At 37.0% G+C, this 23,431-nt stretch overlaps 2 protein-coding genes across 6 annotated transcripts in view; both read left to right on the plus strand.

Annotated features, from left to right (window-relative positions):
• LOC107677149 (cubilin-like) overlaps positions 1–15,810 on the plus strand; it is a 32,124-nt gene extending 16,314 nt beyond the window's left edge. The window contains 38 exon segments of the mRNA XM_016471934.1: positions 759–940; positions 2,090–2,264; positions 2,378–2,559; positions 2,699–2,855; positions 2,939–3,055; positions 3,191–3,304; positions 3,522–3,650; positions 3,742–3,874; positions 3,958–4,163; positions 4,416–4,597; positions 4,698–4,830; positions 4,888–5,034; positions 5,148–5,200; positions 5,265–5,304; positions 5,440–5,568; positions 5,648–5,843; positions 5,929–6,107; positions 6,214–6,423; positions 6,505–6,525; positions 6,528–6,644; positions 6,812–6,993; positions 7,139–7,310; positions 7,397–7,594; positions 7,716–7,865; positions 7,955–8,076; positions 8,180–8,405; positions 8,504–8,691; positions 8,790–8,907; positions 8,910–8,945; positions 9,034–9,183; positions 9,307–9,324; positions 10,395–10,521; positions 10,828–10,998; positions 12,423–12,519; positions 12,613–12,775; positions 12,855–13,063; positions 13,850–13,986; positions 15,622–15,810. Coding sequence (XP_016327420.1) covers positions 759–940; positions 2,090–2,264; positions 2,378–2,559; positions 2,699–2,855; positions 2,939–3,055; positions 3,191–3,304; positions 3,522–3,650; positions 3,742–3,874; positions 3,958–4,163; positions 4,416–4,597; positions 4,698–4,830; positions 4,888–5,034; positions 5,148–5,200; positions 5,265–5,304; positions 5,440–5,568; positions 5,648–5,843; positions 5,929–6,107; positions 6,214–6,423; positions 6,505–6,525; positions 6,528–6,644; positions 6,812–6,993; positions 7,139–7,310; positions 7,397–7,594; positions 7,716–7,865; positions 7,955–8,076; positions 8,180–8,405; positions 8,504–8,691; positions 8,790–8,907; positions 8,910–8,945; positions 9,034–9,183; positions 9,307–9,324; positions 10,395–10,521; positions 10,828–10,998; positions 12,423–12,519; positions 12,613–12,775; positions 12,855–13,063; positions 13,850–13,986; positions 15,622–15,670 — 5,315 coding nt within the window. The 3' untranslated portion in view covers positions 15,671–15,810.
• Positions 15,811–18,843: 3,033 nt separating this feature from the next.
• The window catches only part of LOC107677300 (ras suppressor protein 1-like), a 41,317-nt gene continuing 36,729 nt past the window's right edge, over positions 18,844–23,431 (plus strand). For 3 of the 5 annotated variants that reach the window (XR_001632819.1, XM_016472158.1, XM_016472160.1), the window contains exons 1-3: positions 18,844–19,025; positions 20,779–20,890; positions 21,104–21,154. Coding sequence is in view for 4 of the 5 variants with exons in the window: in XM_016472158.1 (XP_016327644.1) it covers positions 19,008–19,025; positions 20,779–20,890; positions 21,104–21,154 (181 nt within the window). In the remaining variant the exon portion in view is untranslated. Of the gene's footprint in view, positions 19,026–20,510; positions 20,664–20,778; positions 20,891–21,103; positions 21,155–23,431 lie in introns of those variants that run through there. The other 2 variants (XM_016472162.1, XM_016472161.1) reach the window with 2 other exon arrangements.

Below are 23,431 nucleotides of genomic sequence, written 5' to 3' on the forward strand. Positions count from 1 at the left end.
CTAAACCATGAAGGCTGCAACGTGCAAACTTTGCACAAGAGTTATGCCGGTGAACGTTTTAACCTCAGTTAATTATACAAAGTGAAAGTAAAAAAAAAAAAAAAAAAGGGAAATTGAGGGATTAAATAATGCAGATGCTGTAGAAATTCATAAATTCAACAAAATGAATGTATTTCATGGCCACGAGCTAGTTGATCCATTTTGAAAATGAAAGAGTAGCTCCACCCTTCCTTTGTCCTCTCACAGACCTGTGGACGCTGTTGTTGAGATTGATGTTATTGATTAAGACAGTGGGGGTGGAGAAAATGAATCCGTTCTGACCGATATTTTTTGAATATCACATTACACTGACCACATTTTAGTCTTATTGCTACTGCCTTTCTTGCAGTGAGGGTCAATATGGTTTCATATTTCCTCTGATAAGCTTGACGTGAGACATTTTTCCTGTCTGAACACTGTAATGCAACTATCTGTCCACTTCAGCATCCCTGACCACATTTACACAGATACACTTTACAAGAATTGACATGATTAAACAAAGTTATAAAGTATAATGCCATACTTACAAAATATAATGTAGTGATATAAGATGATAATACCATGTCCAAAAAAATGTGCCATAGTACTTTTGGTTACCTTCTATTTATACAAAAGATTGTCATATTTGAATCAGAATTTCTGTTGTGCACTTTCATGTGGATCCCTGATTAAAAACAGGCAAAGAAAAAGTCAAAGTACCTCACTGTTACCCCCTGCAGGTTGTGGTGGGGAACTCATTCGGCCCACTGGTGCTTTTACCAGCCCAGGATATCCGGACAAATACCCAGCAAACCGTGAGTGTATCTGGCACATCCAAACAAGCCCTGGAAGTAGCATTTCCATTACCATCCTTCAGTTTGATGTGGAGTATCATCCTGACTGCAACTATGACAAGCTGGAGGTATGCAAAAAAAATTGTATATCTGTTATAATATCTGTCTGCACTCAATATGCCCTATTGCATTTACAACCTGAGAACACTACATGAGATAATGTATCCCACAATGCAGTGCACTCAACTACCTTCAGTTTCCAGTGTGACGAAAGAACTGGAAACAATATCAAGTGATTTTTCCTATTGCTGTTTACGTCATCTAACAAACTAGTTGGCTTATTGTTACATACTTCATGCTATTTTTTTTTTTTTTAAAGACAGTATATAGTACATACTGCCCAGTAAGTAGTGTTCAAGTATTCCTCGATTTATATTCTGAATTATTACCTTTAATAAGTGTTAGGTGATATTCTGTTCACTAAAATGACTCACTTGTCCATCATTGAGATTTTTTGTGTGTGTGTGTGTGTGTTTATATGGGTGTGTGCCTGCTCATACCCCGTTGGCATCGGCTGGATTCTGTGGCTGTTTGTTTTGTTGTGTAGAAATGTGGAATGCTGACCTCCACTGTAGCACTGAATGGAGCCAATAGGGCAGAAATGAACTGGAAATCAGAGCTTAGAGAGAGGGCTTAGCGACAGTCTCACATGCACACAAACATACACTTTCTGTGCCGCACAGATGTCAGACCAAAACCAGACATTGTTTTAAAATGGCATTCATTTTAGTGGCCCATGGTTTATTACATGGCTTGTTTGCTTGCTCATCACAACAGAGAAAACAGAGACAATCTGCGATATTTGGACACCTAACAGTTAGATATGTATGATTGTCTTAAAAAGAAAGGGGTATTTATCTTAAAGACAGCACAAGCACACTTTTCATGCAAAACATTTCACAATATAAAACAGTTGACTGTTCAAAATTGATCAAATTTGATATTTTGACACTTTCTGGTAGTCAAACTTTGTGAAAAAATGTCCATAGCTAATAGAATTATATTAATCTGTGGGACTAGTTGGTTAAAAGTCATGATATCAATAAACAGTCAAGTTGGGTCTGAGAAAATCTCTAGTACCATTTTTGTTTGTTTTTTGAACCCACGTAGTTTGATATTTTGTTGTCTAATGCAGTGACTTTCAGACATTTTTAAATGACCTTGGTCTTCAAAAAGGCTAGTGTGTAAGTATCCCCTCACCTTTGACCTTTATCCAGGTGTATGGAGGGCCTGACCTCTCCTCCCCACGATTGGCCCAGCTCTGAAACACACGCCCTCCCAATAACCCTCTGCAGGTGGCCAGCACAGGTAACGCTGTTACCGTTCGATTCACATCTAATGCCGTCGTGAGTGGCAGAGGCTTCAGCGCAACCTGGCTAGAGGTTCCTGGAGGTTAGTCAACTGACAATTGTAGATTTTTTTTATCTGTAGTTGAATACTATGCCATTATATTATTTTGAGACTTTGCTAATGAACTTCTTAAAATCTTACCTTTGAAAATTCAGGATGTGGAGGGATTGTCACGGCCCCCAGTGGAGAGATCCACTCTCCACAGTATCCTAGCAACTATTCTGACAATGTTGACTGTTCCTGGGTCATCACAGTGGATGTAGGGCATTGAGTCTTCTTCAACTTCACTGATCTGGATGTTGAAAGTCACAGCTCGTGCGGTTTTGATTACGTGGCTGTGAGTAGCTGACCTTTCTGTGTGCGGATAATGGATTTAATGCCCACGGTGGCAACATTTGTGATTTCATGATGTTACAGACCAATGCATCACAGTTTAGACCAATTTATGGACAAAAGAATCATGTTCTACTCTCTAGATCCATGATGGTCCACATGAGTCTTCTCCACTCCTGGGTAAATTTTGTGGAGTATCCAGGCCTTCTCCCATTATGTCCACAACAAACGTCATCTATGTTCGCTTCAGGTTTGATCACAGTGAGAACCATAAAGGCTTCAGTGCCCAGTTCTCAGAAGGTGAGTGCAATCTTCATTGGTGAGCCCACATGATTTTGTCATGGTTTGTTTCAAATCTCATTGATTACTCTTATGACTTCCAGCATGTGGATCCACTATAACAGCTGATGATGTGGGTGGGGAGATTGCATCTCCTCGCTATCCATACTCTTACCCACCCAATCAGAACTGTAGCTGGATCATACGGGCACAGGAGCCATGTAAGTCTGCTGGTCATACTTGGCATCCATAATCTCAAGTTCAAAACCAAGGCTTTTTGCAAAACTACTTCCTTGTATTGCCTTTAATGTATCTTAACAGATTCTCTGATCTCTACTGTCCTATATTTCTTTCAGTTAATCATGTGACTTTGTCCTTCACCGACTTTGAGGTTGAGATGGTGTATAGTAACTGCTCTCATGATAGTGTGGAGGTTCTGGATGGAGACAATTACCAAGCCCCATCTGTTGGTAAAGATCTCTTCCTTGAGGAACAGCCAAAGACATACTCTGATTGCAATAGGATATCACCTATATATGTGTGTATATATATCAGAAATTAGATCTAGCTTTTGACACTTTATCACATTTTATTTGGTTAGGATACTTATTGTTCAGGTGACAGTTTAAATGTTTCATAAAATGCTGATGCAGTTATGGTTAGTAGTAACTAGTAACCTTTTTCCAGGTCGTTACTGTGGGAATGAGTTGCCACACCCAGTCACTTCATTCAGCAATGCCCTGGTGGTAAACTTCATCTCAGATGCTTCAGTAGGGAGGAAAGGTTTTAGAGCAACCTACATGGCCTCAACCTCAGGTTAGATTTCAGTATTTGTTTCAAAATACATATGAATTTTTCACTCAAGTTAGGTTGCAATTTAACACTATTCAGTTACCTGTTTTTCCAGGCTGTGGGGGACATCTGTATATGGAGTCAGGTGCTTTTAACAGTCCAAACTATCCTGATGTATACCCACCTAATGTGGAGTGTGTGTGGACCATCACTAGTTCCCCTGGGAACCGTCTACAACTATCTTTCATGTAAGCCAATCAGGATGTTATATTGATCTCACAAATGTAATGGATTTATCAAAGCAAACAGTGCTGTACTTTTTGTGATGCAGAATGTTCCAGCTGCAACAAAGTTCAGACTGCAGTAATGACTACCTAGAGGTTCGTGAGGGACACTCCACTGGTACTCTGGACGGTCGTTTCTGTGGTGATTCCCTTCCTTCCAACTACACCTCTATAATGGGCCACATTCTTTGGATCCAGTTTGTCTCTGACTCCTCAGTCAGCGGAGCTGGATTTAGAGCAGTATTCTCCCACTGTAGTCAGAGCAATGGATTACTCTTTTCTTTTTCATGTGGACCCTGCTGTAAATACCAACTAAGACTAGCCTGAATTTCCATTCTAGTCCAGGGTGATTGTGTTGGTTAATGATGGTTTCCTGGGCCTGAATAGTCATTCTGTGCACCAAAAACCTTGGCTATGGTTGTACAAAGAAGTCTTGCTGGTTAAAATCTCCTGAAGTTAGAAAACCTTAAATGAGAATATCTTTACTCTTTTCCTGAATCCTCAGTGTATGGAAATGAGATCACGGGCAGCTCGGGACAGATAACCTCCCCTCTTTACCCACGCACCTACCCAAACAATGCTGACTACCACTGGACTGTCACAGTGGACTCAGATTCCCACATCCAGATTCAGTTCCTGGACATTGACATTGAGGATCTCTTCAATTGCTATTATGACAAGCTCAAGGTCTGCACTCTTGTTTAAAACATAACTTTTAAATGCTATAATGGTTTAACAGAAAATAAGCGAATGCAGGCATATGAAGATCAGTGCTTCCCTTCTTTAGATATATGATGGTCCGAGCACCAATGCTTTCCTACTGGGTGAGTTCTGCGGCCTGACTTTGCCCAACCCAGTAAGAAGTTCAGGCAGCACTATAACGCTTGAGTTTAAATCTGACACTGTGATTGGAGGGAAAGGCTTACTTTAACGACTTAATATAAGGTTGTTGTTTGTTTTTTTTTTGTTTTTTTAAGGTGACATCAACTTGTCTCCACTGATTGCAAGTGTTTGTGGGCGGCAGCTGCCTGGCTCTCTGCACTCTACTGGTGATGCCATGTTCCTTCGATTCACCTCTGATGGCAGCATTAATGGCAGGGGCTTTAATGCCACCTTTTCCAGAGGTGAACAGCATGTCCATGAGTCAAATTCTTATCATGATGATGGTATAAGTTTGCTGTATATTATACATCTATAGTTGGACTTTGAGCTATTTTTCTTTTGCCTTCTCCATCAGGTTGCGGTGGTTTCCTCCATACAGACAGAGGGGTTCTAAGTGAACTGCAACTGGCAAGTAATGGTCACCCCAGGATTCAGAGTGTCCGTAACTTTCCAAAGTCCTTTCCAAATACAGGGTTATGGCAATCAATGCAGCACAGGTACACTACTTGGAGGTGAGTGACTATAGAAGAAGTTGCCTGTACATCATGCAAATTGTCCTTTTGCATATGAGGGAAAAGCTTTAAATTGATTGATTATTTTGTATTAGTAACGGAACGGACCTGATGGCAACTCACCGACTCTATCAGGGCGTCTCTGTGGGTACAGCGCTCCATCCACATTTCAGACCACAGACACCAGCCTCTATGCCCATTTTGTCTCTGATGGCTCCAATGAGGGGAATGGCTTCAAACTGGTATTTGAGGCCCACAGTTTAGGTAAATACTTTTAACTAATATAGAATATTCCAGTCATTTTGATTCATTTGATAATAAATGGTTTAAGAATAAATAAGAGTAAATCTATGTTTGTCTCCAGCTTGTGGTGGTTTCATTGAGCTTAATGATGGAGATCCACTAGGTTACATCACGTCTCCTAACTATCCATCAAACTACCCCCAAAATATCGACTGTGTATGGATAATCACTGTTCCCAATGGGGAGACTGTACAACTTGACTTTGAAGGTGATTTCTACATTGAGGCTCATACCGGGTATGTTTAATATATTTTGAACAATCAAATTGCTAACTTTTGGTACATGTAACTGTTTGACCATAATCACAATCTTCTCTCCTAGATGTATGTATGACTACATCGAGGTCTGTGATGGTCCCACATCAGATGCTACTTTGATGGGAAGACTTTGTGGCAACACCCGTCCATCTACACAGCATTCATCCGGCACCACTATGTATATACGATTCCGAACTGACGGCAGCATCACACATATTGGTTTTAAAGCCAAGTACTCCATTGGTAATCCACTTTGAATCCCCATGACATTCCAACCATTTTTCCAACCATTCCATTCCAACCAAACTCAATGTTTCAATGGTTTAAAGAGTATTCTTTCCCTTCTTAGCTACATGTGGAGGTACCCTCATTGGCCAGAGTGGTATCATTAGAAGCCCCTTTTATCCAGACTCAAATTATCCAGACAACTCTAACTGTGAATGGTACCTGGAAGGTCCCACTGGACACTACCTGACCCTCACCTATACCACCCTTGACCTGCAGAGCTCTTCCAATTGTAACAATGACTATGTGGAGATACGAGAATACAATGCTTCAGGTTTGGGTTCTTCTTACACAAAAGCGAGTTGAGTCTTTCTGATTGTTGAGGATAGTAAACTAAGCTTTACTTTCTCATCAGGTCGCTTGCTGGAGAAACACTGTGGAACAGCCTTCCTGCTCCCCTGGACACTGGAGAAAGTTTTGCCTATGTAAAGTTTGTCAGTGATGGCAGCGGGAATGCTGCAGGGTTTAGTTTATCCTTTGAAGCCAGCGTTGAAGGCAAGTGTGTTTAAATCCTTACAGTGTCCAGTTAGGGTCATATAGTCCAGTGGGTAAAGCTCATGACTAATTGTTTTGGATAAAAACATTTATACCTACATAGTTGTGCTGTTGGTTATTGAGCAGTTCCATCGGTAACTGGTGATAAGCTATTGTTGCTCTTATAGAGTGTGGAGGGGATCTGAACGCACCATTCGGGACGATATCATCTCCCAACTACCCCAATCTGTACCCCCACAGCCGAGTATGCCGCTGGAGAATCACTGTTCCTCCGGGTCGTAGGGTCACTCTTACGATCAATGACCTGAGGCTGGAGGAGCACGGCACCTGTATGTTTGACTATGTGGAGGTGAAGTCATCTGTATTTTTTAGAGATGTCAAAAAGTTGGACATTCTGTATTAACCCAGCATTCAAGCTATGTATTGCTTTCTCTGAATATTGTTCAATTCAGTGCTTTAACACTACTTTGCTGTTTTGATTCTTGGGTTGGTAGGTCATAAATGGTCTGACACCCAGTGCCCCACATTTGGGTCGGTTATGTGGGACAGTCCCTGCTGGTACCCAGTTGAAATCTTCCGGGAATACTATGCTTGTAATTTTCAGCACTGATTCATCTGTGTCTAATGGTGGATTCACGGCAGATTACTCTTCAGAGGAGGCTGCAGGTGAGAGAGAAGAACTTTAGTATATGCTTTTTGTTTGTTTGTTTTTGGATCCTGATTTGATTGGTGAATCTTTGTCTTTTTGGTAGTGTGTGGTGGGATACTCAGTGAACCTGGAAACTTCACCTCGCCTGACTTTGGCAATGGAAACTACAGCAACAACCTGAACTGTGAATGGTTAATCCACAACCCACATCATATTAATTCTTCCATTGTGGTTATTATAGATGAGCTCCATCTAGAGCATCACCAAACTTGTGAGTGGGACTGCTTGGAGTTCTGACTGGGTAAGATTTTCCAAATGCAGTAAAAGAGAAATAACATTATGTACACCATCCAATGCACCATTTACTTTGACTCTATTTTAAAGCTGTTATATGGCATGTTTTATCTGTACTTTGTATACAGGAGATATGAATGGAGAGCTCTTGGGTCGTTTATGTGGTCAGTCCCCTCCTACAGTCCCCATAGTAGTGTCCACCCCTGAACTCTGGGTTCACTTCCTGTCCAATGAGGCTGTGGTTGATCTGGGCTTCAAAGCCACATATTACTTTTCAGGTACCATTTTTCAATCAGTGACACTTAGAGAGCTGGATCTCTGCTCTTTAAAATCCCGCATGAGCTCAACTGACTATGACTTTCCTCAGAATGTGGAGGGTCACAAAGTGGAGAGGGAGGTGCCATCTCTAGCCCTGGATATCCTAATAACTACCCCAGCCCAAGCCGCTGTACTTGGCTTCTCGAGGCTCCGGTGGGCCACACTATCATTGTAAGTCAAGACTTCTTCTTGGGTCTGCTGTTTTTTTACTGTTTTCTTCAAACCTTAACAATGAAGTTCATCATTAACATCACATAATTGCCGTATATTCTAGCTCACTTTTACATACTTTGAAATGGAGGAACACAGCCAGTGCACCTGGGACTCTGTAACAGTCTTCAATGGAGCCTCACCAGGATCCCCAGTTATTGGTCAATACTGTGGCCACAACTCTCCAGGAACTATCCAATCAGGCTCCAACAAGTTAGTTGTATTGTTCCTTGCTGATCATACGGTGTCCAGAGGAGGATTTACTGCCACCTGGTCAACGGACTCATCAGGTATAAAAAAAAAAGATATCTCATTGTCTACTTTCTGTAGACATTTCACATATTGAATTACTTTCTTTTTTTTCCTGAAATTTCTTTAGCTTCTTCAGGATGTGTAGGAATTATCCATGCTGATACAGGCACCATCAAATCTCCCAATTATCCTCAGAATTTCCCAGCCAATACTGAATGTTCCTGGACCATCATCGCCCATGATGGAAACCATCTAGAGATGGGCTTTGCCAGTGACTTCCAGATCCCAGACTCGAGTGGACAGTGTCAAAACAGTTACATCAAGGTAAACAGATGACCATTTAAAAAGAAACCTTCCCTGATGTTGTTTTTTTTGGGATCTGGTTATTCATTTTCCATATTCTGTCTATATTTACCTGACAGGTGTGGTCTGACAACGTACAGAATGATAAGAATCTCTTGGCCACTGGTTGTGGCACTACAGCCCCTGCTGCTGTCATTGCACCCCGAAATATTATTACAGCTAGTTTCCAGTCCTCAGATCACCTGGCAAAGGCTTCTCTGCTGCATTCTACACTCGTATGTATTATAAGGGTGTATGACAGGTTTTCTTCCCCTGACAAATAATTCAAATAATGCAATGGATCTATTTCACATCATCTTTTAGGTTGTGGGGCCAATTTCACAGCCTCAACTGGCCGTGTCGTATCTCCAAACTACCCAGACCACTACCCGGGAGGCTCCAACTGTAATTACATTATTGATGCAGGAGATCAGACCGTGGTTGTGCTTACTTTTAAAACTTTCCAATTAGAGGGTATGCACTTCCTCAAAAATCACTAATTTAATTAATACATCTTGACATAAGAAATCTAAAAATAACTCCGAGGATAACAGCAGTTCTGTAAGGTGAATAATCATGCCTTTCCATCTTCTCTAGCACACTCCACATGTGTCTGTAGGGTCAAAAATGAGCAAAGACTTCTGCTTTCCTGTCCCAAACCTATCTTGAGAATCAAAAGGGCCATTTGGCATTCCTGAAGGCACAGAAGTGCTGATATCGATCACGGCCTGTAGGCCAACATGTGTATATATCGGGGGTCTTCTAATTGTCACACCTTTTGCACAGTGGGTGAAGTTGTAATCTGCTAATTGGTCAGTTTGCATGTCTCACATTTGGTTTTTAGTCACATGGTCAAGGAAGGGATAAAAGAAGATTGCAACTGTTGCTCTTGCTCTTTCCTTTGCTACCTCTTTTTCTTTGCTCTCTCTTTTCTTTGCTGCCTCTCTCTTCTTGGGGCTCTGCCCTCTCTCTCTCTCTCTCTCTCTCTCTCTCTCTCCAATGCTCATCAACTTCTACTCTGATTCTATCATCCATGACAATGGCTTCCTGGCAGAATACAGAACCATACGTAAGCCTCAACCACAAAACAAACTGTACATTTAATGCAATACTGTTTGGTTCTCTATATACTGTACTGACAATCAGTGCAAAAAATGACAATCAGTAGAATACAATAATAATTCATTCATTTGAACACTGATAAAGGATATGGTTTAGATGGAGGTGTGTAGGGGGTGTAGCTTGGATGTAAGTGTGTGCTAGAGTAAATTTGGGTTGTTTATCATGGCAGTAATGTTGATCTAATTCACTGAGCCCACAAATGTGGAATGAGCAGAATGACTGGAATGAGAGGACGCTGCACTTTTCAAACAATATGAGGGGATTTGGGAGAATATGCAAATATGCAAGAGAATTCCAATGCAGATTCCACTGTTACTTCCACAAACAAACTCATTCACTGTAAATGGTACACAATAGAAATGCACAGTCAAGTGTTCTTTGACTTGGTGCTGTATGGGAAGACAGCCCAAATTTCTCAAAGAAAAGCTGTCACCCTCAAGCACATGAACAAGACATTTAGGGCTGTTCCTATGAATTTCATCCCTACATGTTGGTTTTTATGATTACTGTGTATATGGTACTGTACATATATCGATATATGTGTGTTTATGTGTTTTTAACAGCCTGCGGTGGCACGTTTGATGGTACTTCTGGATCAATCAGCAGTCCATCTCATTCTATCACCAACTACCATCACAACATCAACTGCACATACCACATATATGTTCGTGACAACCGTGTCATCGAAGTGTGTTTGATCCAATTCTAGTGATTTGAAGTAGTCATATCATTAGGAATTGTTTTATTTAGGTTCTGAAAACATATTGTCATAGATACAATTAAAACATTTTGTAAGTTTCAGAACTTAAAACTTGGTCCCAATTCACAAATTTACAATTCACATTCTAAGGATCAGACAGCAGGTGGAAAATTGTCTAGAAAACCTTAATGAATGCCTATACATGATCAAGAAAATGTCTTGGGGCAGGTTTTGACATTAAGACCATATAAAAATCGATTTCTAAGTCTCATGTTCTACAAATTCTTAACTTTCAGACCCTCATCCTCACCCACATTCCCTTTGGTCGGCACAGATCTCTGGTTCCGAATTAGAACAGCAATAAAAGTAAAAATCTTTACAGCTCAAATCCTGCTAGGCATTCATCATGCCCGCTATGTTCCACCAGAGAGACAGATGCTCAGAGAGAAAAACCCCACTGAGATCCTGTATTGATGCCAGACAGGACACCCTTAACCCGTAATCTGTCCCTAGAGGCTTTCTTTCAGGGATCCCCCCCTCTCCGATTAGTGGGATCACTTTCTGAGATACTAGATTGTTCTGCAACTTTTCCATATTGATCATCAACTGGATGTATTTTTCCCTGTCCAATAGGTTCAACTCTTTCAGTCTGGAAGCCTCCTCGACCTATTTTAGCTCTGTTACAAAACGTAATGAGCCTCCTTGCTATCTACTACCTAGATAGGCAGCATCCTACACTCTTAATAATAAAGGTTCCTTATTGGCATGTTTGGTTCCATGAAGAAACTTTGACATCTATGGAACCTTTCCATTCCACAAAAGGTTCTTTATAGTGGGAAAAGAGTTATTTTGAAGAATTAGAATTTTAAATGGTTCCTTTAAGAACTATTTACCGAAAGCTACTTTGGGGAACCAAAAATGATTCTTCTATAATAATGCAGTGAAAATCCCTTTTTTTTTTTTTTTTTAATCATCTGATTCAAAAGACTGTAACTGTCATGTTGCTCACAGATCAAGATGTGTGATACTTTGACCTTGTTCCTTTATGGTTCTCATCTTGGAATAGTGTGAAGAATGTGTGGATGATTTCATAGTGAATCACAAAGACAAAGATCTCATTGAGCACTGAACAAAGTGTTCAGGGGTCATACAAGGTGTTCTTTGTAACAGCTTTGTGCTTAAAAGTGTCTGATGCACCAGTCACTCCAGGATGACCAGGCTCTTGAAGGAGAAGTTGTAAACACTTTTGTAGCTCGTCTTTGGGGGTGTTGAGTGAACCGCCCCATCCTACAACCACCACTGTTGTTCTTTGAGAACAACACAACTCATTCAGACCTCAGAGTCTGTTCCCTCATCCTGACAGAAGTCTTTATTGGCTAGTGCTGTGAAAGAGCCAATAAAGTACCCCTAATTCTTTTGTTGTGTCCTACAATTGATATGCAAATAAACGTAGTATTTTTGTGGCTGGTTAGAATTTACATTAACAGTTATATACATTTAATTCATTTATTGAATGAAATTTGACAATACATTATTGCATTTACACTAATTCATTTTTATTTAAAACTATATATTAACTTTATTATTATAAAATTAACTTCATTTTAAGTGTAATCAAAATTTTATTAACTTAATATAATATTAACTTCAATTTATGTTTGTAAATATAATAAAATATTTATATTATATTATATGTAATATTATATTATTTTTTACTTTCTTATATTAATATTAACTTATATTTATTTATTTTTGTGAATGTAAATCTACATCATATATATAATTCATACATACATATTTATACATATTTAATACACAGCAGGGCTGTGGTGGCTACCTGTCTTCCCCCACTGGAATGTTTGGTTCTCCTGATATTGACATGAATGGCCAGTACGAGCCACATATGGAATAAAGGCATTAACCTCACATTCACATACTTTGAGCTCGAGGGCCCCACTGGATCCCTCTGCAGATACGATTATGTCAAGGTAAAAGCTGTCACACATAACATAACATAAATTATAATGCAGCATAATTTCCAACACACTATATATTTATACTTGCATCTTACCCTTCTGTAGATCTATGATGGTGACAGTGCTAATTATCCACTGGTTGGCACATTCTGTGGAGATGTAGTACCCGCCCCCTTCGTATCGGCCAGTAACTTCCTGACCATGCACTTCATCTCGGACGGCACCGTTCAACGCCATGGCTTCAATGCCACCTACAGCACAGTGGACAGTAAGATTTAACTTTTTGTCCCAATGGCAGGTCATTTCATGTTGAATCAGTCATGCAAAAATGTTTTTTCACACTTTAGGTCTTTGTGGAGGAGCATTCAATGCCACAGCATCATCTCAGACCATCACATCCCCATATTACCCCAACGCCTACCCGCCGTTCACCTCTTGCCGCTGGGTGCTGGATGCTCCTTCTCAGGAGGTGGTGAAAGTGTCTGTTCAGCAATTTCACCTGGACTCCAGCCAGAGCTGCGCCAGCAATTTCCTGGAGTTTAAGGACTTCCCTGTGGTGAGAGCCAGTCGCCCGAAACACAGCCTCACTAAATAACTAAAACAATCTAGAATCTCTCAGGTCACAATATCAGATCATTTTCTTAGGCCACATCCTCATCTTTTTATTTAGTTTTGTCCTTCCGTTCACAATGAGGCAATGAGTTTGTCCATTGAAATAGGAGCTTTTTGAAGATGCTTTCCCAAGTGGATAAATTTGAAAATTCTGTTTATGTGTTGTAAGATGTTATGTGAAAACTAGAGTATGTTATGTGTCGGCATGGATGAGCAACTTTTGGAAAACGCTAGTGTGGATGGAGAGCGTTTTGAGACGAAAATGCTGTTTTCAGATATATCTGATTCAATTATGGACATAGGCTTTAACCGTTTCAATCCTAATTATCCCAAGATTACACTGGATTGCAGAACAAAGCACTGTTTACATAACAGTAAAATCTGTTCAGTATTAAATTAGTTAATTAATACTGCCTATTATGTTTTTCTTTAAATAACAAATAAACATTTCAAACAGTAGTAAGCATTATCTCTTGACCTTATTGTATATGTCAGTTGATCTCAAAAATGTATTTAAAATATTGTAAAAAAGTAATATTATTAATACTTGTTTTTTTATATTACTAATTTTATATTTACTATTTAATTTTATTTAAAACATAGTTTTCTTTTATCATTGCCATTTATCATACACTAACATTTTCAAGTTTATTGAAGTTTCCTGTCTTCACTTTTATGTTGTATTTAATTGGCAGCACAATGTCTTTACATTTTTTGTTTTGTCTCTCAGGGAAATTATGGACAGGCTCATAAGTTCTGTGGCATAGACTCACATGTTCTACAGTTATGGCCGCACCATGCACATCACCTTCAAATCAGAAGCCTTCATGACTGGCAATGGATTCAGCCTCACATATCAGGTGGCAGGTGAGTCCTTTCCCTGTGATTACTAGTGTTTTACTTGTCTCGGTGTGATTATATTGTCAGTGTGTGTATATGTCTGCACGTTATGTATCTGCAGGTTGCAGCAGGGTGTATGAACAGGAATACGGTTATCTTAAGAGCCCAGGCTGGCCTGACATATATCCTCATAATCTTGAATGCAACATCGTACTGCAGGCCCCTCAGAACAGCGCCATCTCTCTGTTCTTCCCCAGTTTTGATGTGGAAAATCATCCTTCCTGCAGCTATGACTATCTTGAGGTGAGTATAAACATGAAGCATGAAACAAACACAATAGAAATGCTACCAGATCAACAGCAATGTGAAGGAATAAACACGAAAATACCTACAGAATGAAAGAATCCTAAATGTATCATAAGTACATTGGATGACAGGACAAAACACTGTGTACATAACATTAGAATCTGATCAGATTAAAATACTAGCAGACTATATACTACCAACCAACTGTGCAATATACACTAAATACTTTTATTTATAAATACTTCATTTTTAAAAAAAAATCATTAAACAGTAGTAGGCTACATTGTCACTTAAATATGATCCAGTGTTGTTATTAAGTAAAACTATTGACATTTTTTTTGGACTGCTGAAATAAACTAAAACATTAATTTTAGATGAAAAACTTAAATTTAAAACATATGAAAATTAGAAATGTTGCCTTAGTAAATAACGGAAATAAAATAAGTTAATAAAATTACTAAAATCAATAACTTAAAATACTAAAACTGAAGTAAATATAAAGCTAAGTAGATTTTTTAGAAATTTTTAAAATCTATATTTTATTTAATAAACATTTATATAATATTTAATAAATATTTTTAGTTTACATTTTATTTATAATATTTAAAAATACACACTTGAATTGTAAACCTATAATTCCTTAAAACCTTAAATAAAAATCAAATAAAAATAAAATCTTATTCAAAATATTAATAAATAGTTTAATAGCATATAAATAATACTAAAATAACATTGACATGACCTAATTACATTCATGTTTAATCCAGCAAGCTGTCCAGTTGTCTTGTCTTAAATACAGTTAAATAAAAAATAATAACTCCCGTTTTATGTAGAAAAATATACTAGCATTTGTTCAGAAAATCATAGCTGATATTACTTGAGCTTTATTTGTCGCATTGGTAATTAGGTGTCAAGGTGAGTGCATTGCATTATGGGATATAGTACCCAGTGCAGTATGCTCTGTTGCTGCACATGTGGGCAAATGCAGGTAATCCGAATATTTCATACATACAGAAGTCTACAAAAGTAGTATGGTGTTATACTGCTGTGCTAGTACCTGATTATGATGATGATGATGTAGCTTTCGAATGTTTCTTTCTGCTGATATAGACTGGAGTAATGATGCTGAAAATTCAGCTTTGATTTAAAATATATTCAAATAGCAAATAGTTATTTTAAATTGCAATAATATTTCACAATATTCTACTGTATATTTGATCAAATAAATGCAGCTTTGGTGAGATTCCTTTCAAAAAACCTTTTTTAAACAATCTTACCGATCACAAACTTTTAAACAGTAGTGTGTTTATACTTAAATTATATGTGGATATGTAATTATTCTTTGCTTTTTTTGAGGAAACAAATATCGCCCCGTTCAGAGCTTCTTCAAACCTTGTGTTTGTGAAGTTCTCAGCCCAGTCTGCCGTTCTTCCATCTGGGCTCAGACTCACCTGGAGCAGCTGAGAAGAAATTAAAAAATAAATATTCACACATAGGCATGCACACAGAAACTTGTGAACATACTTAGCAATCATGTCACATAAATAATGTAATATGAACCATCATTTGTAGATAATTGTTTAAAGAATGGATTTATGTATGTATTTTTGATGCCTTTTTGGAAAATAAAGATGTTTCATGAAGTTCTTGTTCAATTATGTTATGTTTGAGAGACAGTCATAAAATAATTTTACCAAAAAAAACAACAACTAAGACAAAAATCCTTCAAATATTAAAAATAGGTGTAATTTTCTTAATGCAAAAACTGATTTTAACTTGATTTTTAAGGTGAAATGTTTGGACCAGTGTTATTTTAGTATGGCTGAGATACTATTATAGTTTTTATTTATATTTTGAATCAGTTTGTACTATTATAATTACTGTTTTCATTTTAATTTTATTTAGAGTTTTAATAATTTTGTGTGTTTTTGTCATTTTAGTAGTTTTTTTTTTTATCTATGTCTATGTAGTTTTTATTATTATTAATGTTTTTTTTTTTTCAGTTTTAGTTTTAGTTATTAGTTATCAAGTTCAACTAAATTAAAATGATAAATGTTGTCTTGGCAACTAACTAAACTAAAACGTTTTTTAAAGATTTTATTTTATTTCAGTTGACATTTATTTTATTTCAAATAATGAAAATGTTTAGTGGGTTTTAATTTTAGCTTCAGTTTTAGTTAAAGCTGCAGTCCGTAACTTTTGGCGCTGTAGCGGTTAATAAACAGAACTGCGTGCGTTTGTGATTTTTCTATGGAAATATGTCTCTTGAAGTGTGTGTGTCTCTAACAGAGTGTCCACTACACAAATCAATTTACATATTTACACTCATTTCAAAAGCTGTGAATGTTTGGACATTTTTTTTTAAGTGCTTAATATGTTTTCACTGTCTGATATCCTCAGCTCCGCACTTTACTCTGGACTTCATCCAAACCACCCACTCTGACATCTCAAAGCCAGATATGTTATACTTTACACACCCAACACAGAGAGAGGCTATGAGTGACAATGAAGAGATGGTGAATTTGGAGAGAGATAAAAGCAGTGCGCAGCAGATACAGACACTGCTAATGGGTCTATCTGCTCTGTAGAGGGAGACAGACTTTAGCTTTTTTTCATGCGATGCTTCTATATAAAGCAAACAAACATTCCATGTAATATTTCTTTTTTTTTTCTTCTAAACTCAGCAAACTGCTCCCATTTAAGTCAACGAAAGTCTTGGAAAAGAGGCCCAGCAGTCTGATCAACAGAAAAACAGAGATTTGAGACATTACCATCTGTATTAAGGTCTTTCTCACGATTTTCACAATCATTTTATAATTGTTTTTCCATAACTTAACAGGCTGAAGCTCTGTGTAATAAAAATGTGTTGACCTCGGAAACAGTGCCTCAGAAAAGAGCCTTGGGAGACAATCATTACCCATGCAGAGAGGGATATATATATATACACACATACACACACATATATATATATATATATATATATATATATACATACACAAATATAAATATATATATATACATATATATATACATACATACACACACACACACATATATATATATATATATATATATATATATACATGTGTATGTGTGTGTGTGTTAATTATTTAAAAATCCTTCAAATATTAAAAATAGGTGTAATTTTCTTAATGCAAAAACTGATTTTAACTTGATTTTTAAGGTGAAATGTTTGGACCAGTGTTATTTTAGTATGGCTGAGATACTATTATAGTTTTTATTTATATTTTGAATCAGTTTGTACTATTATAATTACTGTTTTCATTTTAATTTTATTTAGAGTTTTAATAATTTTGTGTGTTTTTGTCATTTTAGTAGTTTTTTTTTTTATCTATGTCTATGTAGTTTTTATTATTATTAATGTTTTTTTTTTTCAGTTTTAGTTTTAGTTATTAGTTATCAAGTTCAACTAAATTAAAATGATAAATGTTGTCTTGGCAACTAACTAAACTAAAACGTTTTTTAAAGATTTTATTTTATTTCAGTTGACATTTATTTTATTTCAAATAATGAAAATGTTTAGTGGGTTTTAATTTTAGCTTCAGTTTTAGTTAAAGCTGCAGTCCGTAACTTTTGGCGCTGTAGCGGTTAATAAACAGAACTGCGTGTGTCTTGCGGAAGAACATCGTAGCCGGAGCTACTTCTCTCTGTTTATGTCTATGGCGAATCACGCAGGTACTGGGCTACTCCGCAGCGGTACCTACCCGAACCAGTCTAAATAGTCCGAATATAAACACTTATTATAGGTGTACCGTAGTGATTCAGGACAAGCCAAAAACACAGTTTGGAAAATGGATTAATGGTGTACTCGCTTATTATATAAATTTTGTAAATTTTGAACACAAAAAAGTTACGGACTGCAGCTTTAACTATAACTATAACCCTGATTTGGGCATATTGTTGACCATTTTATAACTGGTTTTACTTATTGTAATTTTTTTTTTAAATATGATAACAAATGTGATATTTTGATGGTAACAATCCATTATGGTAACAAAATGACATATTCAGGTGTAAATACTGATATTCAATAGTGTAAATTAACATAAAATTAATATATATTAATTTTCAGGAACATTTAATGTTCTCTAGTTCTCAATAAATCTAACAGTTGACAAGCCATAAAATCCACATTCATTCCAGACAAAACTAAAGCTCATATTCAGGAATATGCTGGTGGTCTAGGCTACTCTACTCCTGGCACATAATTTGAGAACACCTCATAAATCAAACAGCAGAACATACACACATTCCCACCTCAGTGCTCTTTATGGCCGAGTGTACGTATACTTATAGCTCCTTAATGTAGATTCTAATAAAATACACACCTCCTGCCATGTCTGTCTGTATCGGTTCTCCGTTGGCTTCTGGCCGAGGGTGTTGGTTAAATATTTTACAACATAAACAAGCCTTGGCCCTGGAATCCAGAACTCCCGCTCTGCAAAGCAAAGTTCAACCATGCTGAAGCATCTGTTGCCACTCACCAAATATAATCAAGCCTATAAATAGAGCCACTGTTTTACAGTCCCCCATAGAAATGATCAACCCTACAAGAACCAGACACAGTCAGAGAGAGACGAACCAAGATCCAGTCTGTGGATGGTCCAACCTGGGACGAACCCAAGAGAAGAGAGAAGTGTCGCCGTACTTCTGCCCCATGCCAGAAGGAGGAGACATAGAAGACTCTTGTCACTCTTTCACCTTGTGCAGACGTCTAAACAATGTGTCTTCCTTGGAAGGTAGGTAATAGCTGGGGATCTGGGCGGTAGACAACAGCTGTCCACACCTGCTGCTGGATTCCCTAATGTCACATTATTCAGACAGTATTGGATGGACAATGGATGAATAAATAAATTTATAGTTAAGTATGTATACAAGTATGTTGGATGGTGATAGCATTTGTTGTAAGGGGCTTCATTTATGTTAATGCATATAATTAAAACAAATAAAAAAAAAGTAAAATAATAAGTAAAATGTCCAGATGCATAAAAGCCAATGCTATTCTAGTATAATGGACATACCAGTATTTGTGTTTAATATTTTGAATTCGTTTTCATTTTTGTAATTTCCGTATTCATTTGAATTTTAGTTAAAGTATTTGTATTTTGTAATTTTGTTGTGTGTTGCCATTTTTATTATTTATATATTTTTTAATGTCTATATAGTTTTTATTATTTTGGTTTTAGTTTTAGTTATTTTAGTAATTGTCATTATACTGGCCATAAAAATGATATATATTTACATTTAACTTGGGGGTACAATATGCTTGGATATGTTCATGACAGGTTTTTGTGAGATTTACCATTTTATAACATTAATTTTATTTATAATAATTATGAAATATTAGATGTAACAAACAAATATGGTTGACAAGAAATTAATTTTGTTTGTAACAGGCTGCAAGACTAAGCACAATGTGATTTATATGTAAACTTTTTTGAACTGTAGCCTACTAACTTTAGTGGTCATTTTATCATGAAGAAAAAAAAAACATTTATAAAACTGAAAAATACGGGGCAAGGATTTTAGTTTCATGACAGGGGTGCGTAATAGGCCTATTTAGAATCCAAAGGAAAGAACTAAATAAAGTCTAATTGAAAACTTCTGGGTCCTATATTAAAATAATATAAGATTAAAATAAAACGACTATGACTCATTGAAGAACTTATATCACAGAATCGTTCAGTGTCAGTGTCTTCAGATATGCCTAACGTTATACAATTTCCTATAATATTGTACGTATATTATTGTTCTAATCAAACAGGTTAATAGCTAAGAAATAACGAAGGCTTGTTGGCAGAATGCTTTTACACACGTCTCTTGTACATTTTCATTGATTGGTCGAAGGATACACACCGATGGAGCGGCGCCGTTCTGATTGGATATATATGTGCCTTTTTTCAACGATTCCGCAGCTGATTGGACAACGCAACAGAGTTCTGCCTGACATTCTTTTCCTTTTCCGGACCCCGGAAATACCCTTTTATGGAAGGAATGCGAGAGTTTTACAGACATACAATCAAGAATGCTTTTCCACACGTCTCTTGTACATTTTCATTGATTGGTCGAAGGATACACACCGATGGAGCGGCGCTCGTTCTGATTGGATATATATGTGCCTTTTTTCAACGATTCCGCAGCTGATTGGACAACGCAACAGAGTTCTGCCTGACATTCTTTTCCTTTTCCGGACCCCGGAAATACCCTTTTATGGAAGGAATGCGAGAGTTTTACAGACATACAATCAACTTCCTGTTGGGTGCGAGCGAGTGTCCTGTTTCAAAAATATCTGTTTTTACTGCCCGGAGGGCTTGGATATTTGTTTTCTGTTTTCCCTGCATGTTTGCGTATTTTCCGTACAGTTAGGTAAATACTGAGTGAGTTCTTTATATGATTGTAATGACTAGATTTGACCCGCTATTTGAGGCAAAACTCTCTTCGTAAGATTCTCTGCTTGATTCAGGTCTTTCATTAGCTAATATTTTCTTGCAGAAAATGTCGAAGTCACTGAAGAAGATAGTGGAGGAGAGTCGGGAGAAGAATATACCGGAGGTGGACATGTGTGACAGAGGAATATCAAACCTACTGGATATTCCTGGACTATGTGAGTTACTATACAAGTTTAATGTTGTGTTAATGTTAATTAAAGAGTGTGTATGAATCTTATTAGTTTACACTGTAACTAAATGGCTGTCATAGTAAGTTGTTTCTATTTACAGTATGATTGCTGTAGAAGATTAGTGGCGTCATCACGTTGACGCCATCATGCAGTGGCATCATCAACTAAGTTAAACGTGTCATTATTTTTGTTTTGTAGTCACCTTGTCCAACATAACCCAACTGGTCCTGAGCCACAACAAGCTGAACGGTAAGTTCTTAGTGTTTTTTTTTGTTTGTTTTTATATACAGTGCAGTAGGGCTGTGCGATATTGAAGAAATATGCAATATTCGATAACTCATTAAATAATGCGATATGCGATACGATAATGCTTAAAGTGCCACATGCTCAGATGAAACCGTTTTACTCAGCTGTTGCTGAGTCAGTTCTGTAAACTTCTATAACTATCTTGTGTCACATATATATGGTTATTTGTATGTATGTGTAACGCTAAAGGCTGCAGTCTTTAGCCTCCTTGTTAGTGCGTCCGCCTCCCATGCTGGAGACCCGGGTTCGAGACCGGAACAAGAACGAGGTGTGGCGGTGACCCGGGAGAGAGGGGTTACATATGTATGTTATGTATCAAGAGCTCCTGTAAAACCACAACAAATTCCTTGTGTTTGCGCACACTTAAGTGGTGAATAAAGCTCATTCTAATATAACTAACATACATGTTTCACTTTTTGTGAGAAGAAAGCACCCCTACAACAACTTCTGAAAGTGAACGGTAGTGTTTTACTCTAGCATTACATAAAAATGTCATTTTAACATTAGTGTAATCATTTTAACATGAGTTTAGGAACTGAATAATAAAAAGGAAAAATACAACACTGCTTAGTATTTACTCTATGAATTCAATATGCACTGATTCTTATTTAAGCTACAAAAGTTATTTAGGTAAGAGCAGTGAGTGATTTTCTCTTTGTCTTTTGTTCATGGCCCCAAATATTGCAAGCCGTAGCAATATGCATATTGCGATATGTACATTTGCAATATTTCGATAATTTCGATATGTTGCACAGCTCTACAATGCAGTTATATTTATACAAACTTAATGCATTACATTTTTGAGAAATGCTAAAAAAATTCTGTATGTTTTATAGCATGGCTGTGCCTAGGGTTGGAGATGGTGATGGTTACTTAGAAGGCAAATAATTGTTGGAAAGGCAATTCCACGAATCTCAGATATGATTTTGCATACAAAATAGGAATTCAATCTAGAAAACAACTAAGCAGAAGGTTTAAAAAGGAGTTCTAGGGTGTAACTATAGGGGAGTTGCAATACAATTTATGGAACTGTTAAAATTAAATCAAATAATATTTATTTTAATTGCTTGAGTTATGTATTACAGTTCATTTTATTTAATTAATTTATTGCATGAGAATTTACAGCACAAATTTATTATTATATTTAGACTGCAAGTTTATGTTGAAAGAACTGGAAGGAAGTCCACTAGAGGGCTGTCTTGCCCTTACTGATCACTAGTTGTTTGATTTTATAATCTGCTCAGTTTAAGTACCGTCAAGGGTGTAACTTTGGTTTGAGAAGTGGGGGGGACACAAAATGGGGAAAAATGTTTTCGATTTGAATCCCATTTCCTGCATGTACATACATGTAGGGACTATGGTGATACAAAATCCAGGAAATAATTAAGTTGATTAATGATCAATTCTGCCAAAAAGAATAGTAGGCTACTAAACTATGTATAAGAAAAAGATGTCTTACTTTCTTTATTGTGTAATAGGGGCCGATCGCCAAGACTTGAGAGAATCATTTTATAAAGTCGAAAATGTTCACCATTAATGTTTTGAATTTTGTTTAAATAATGTGAGACTCAATTTCCACTGTTAAACAAACGTTTATTTCAAACTAACCGCTGTACCTGAAAATATAAAATAAATCACTTGTTGCACAGGACAGAATGTTCTACATCAGTGGTTCCCAGACTTTTTAGAGTGGAGTACCCCCTGAGGCATTTCTGCTTAGGCCTACCCCCTCTCTTCCACTTAGACTGCACCTTTTCCATTAAAGGACAATATTTGCCCCCTAAATTGACTTTCCAATGCATTTTTTATCTTTATAAATAGAATATTAATGTTTAGCTTAGGCATACCCCCCCTCTTCCATTTAGACTGCACCTTTTCCATTAAAGGACAATATTTGCCCACTAAATTGACTTTCCAATGCATTTTTTATCTTTATAAATAGAATATTAATGTTTAAAAAAAAAAATTCAATAGATTAATATGCAATGATGATAAAAAAAGTGAAAAGTGATTCTTTTAAATACTAAAACCGCCAGTAGGTGGCGGTAAGTCACTATCTTAATGCGGGAGTCATCGAGTAATTTGTTAATTCAGTAACTAAGCAATTGGCTGTATTTATAATGAATCATTGAATCAATGACTTTCGCGAACGATTCGTTCACGAAACACCGCAAAACTCAGCATTTTGTTCGCGCGCCCCCTCTGTAGCCTCACCTCCCC

Source organism: Sinocyclocheilus anshuiensis, unplaced genomic scaffold, assembly GCF_001515605.1.
Source record: "Sinocyclocheilus anshuiensis isolate Anshui unplaced genomic scaffold, SAMN03320099.WGS_v1.1 scaffold392, whole genome shotgun sequence".
In the NCBI taxonomy this organism is placed as follows: domain Eukaryota; kingdom Metazoa; phylum Chordata; class Actinopteri; order Cypriniformes; family Cyprinidae; genus Sinocyclocheilus; species Sinocyclocheilus anshuiensis.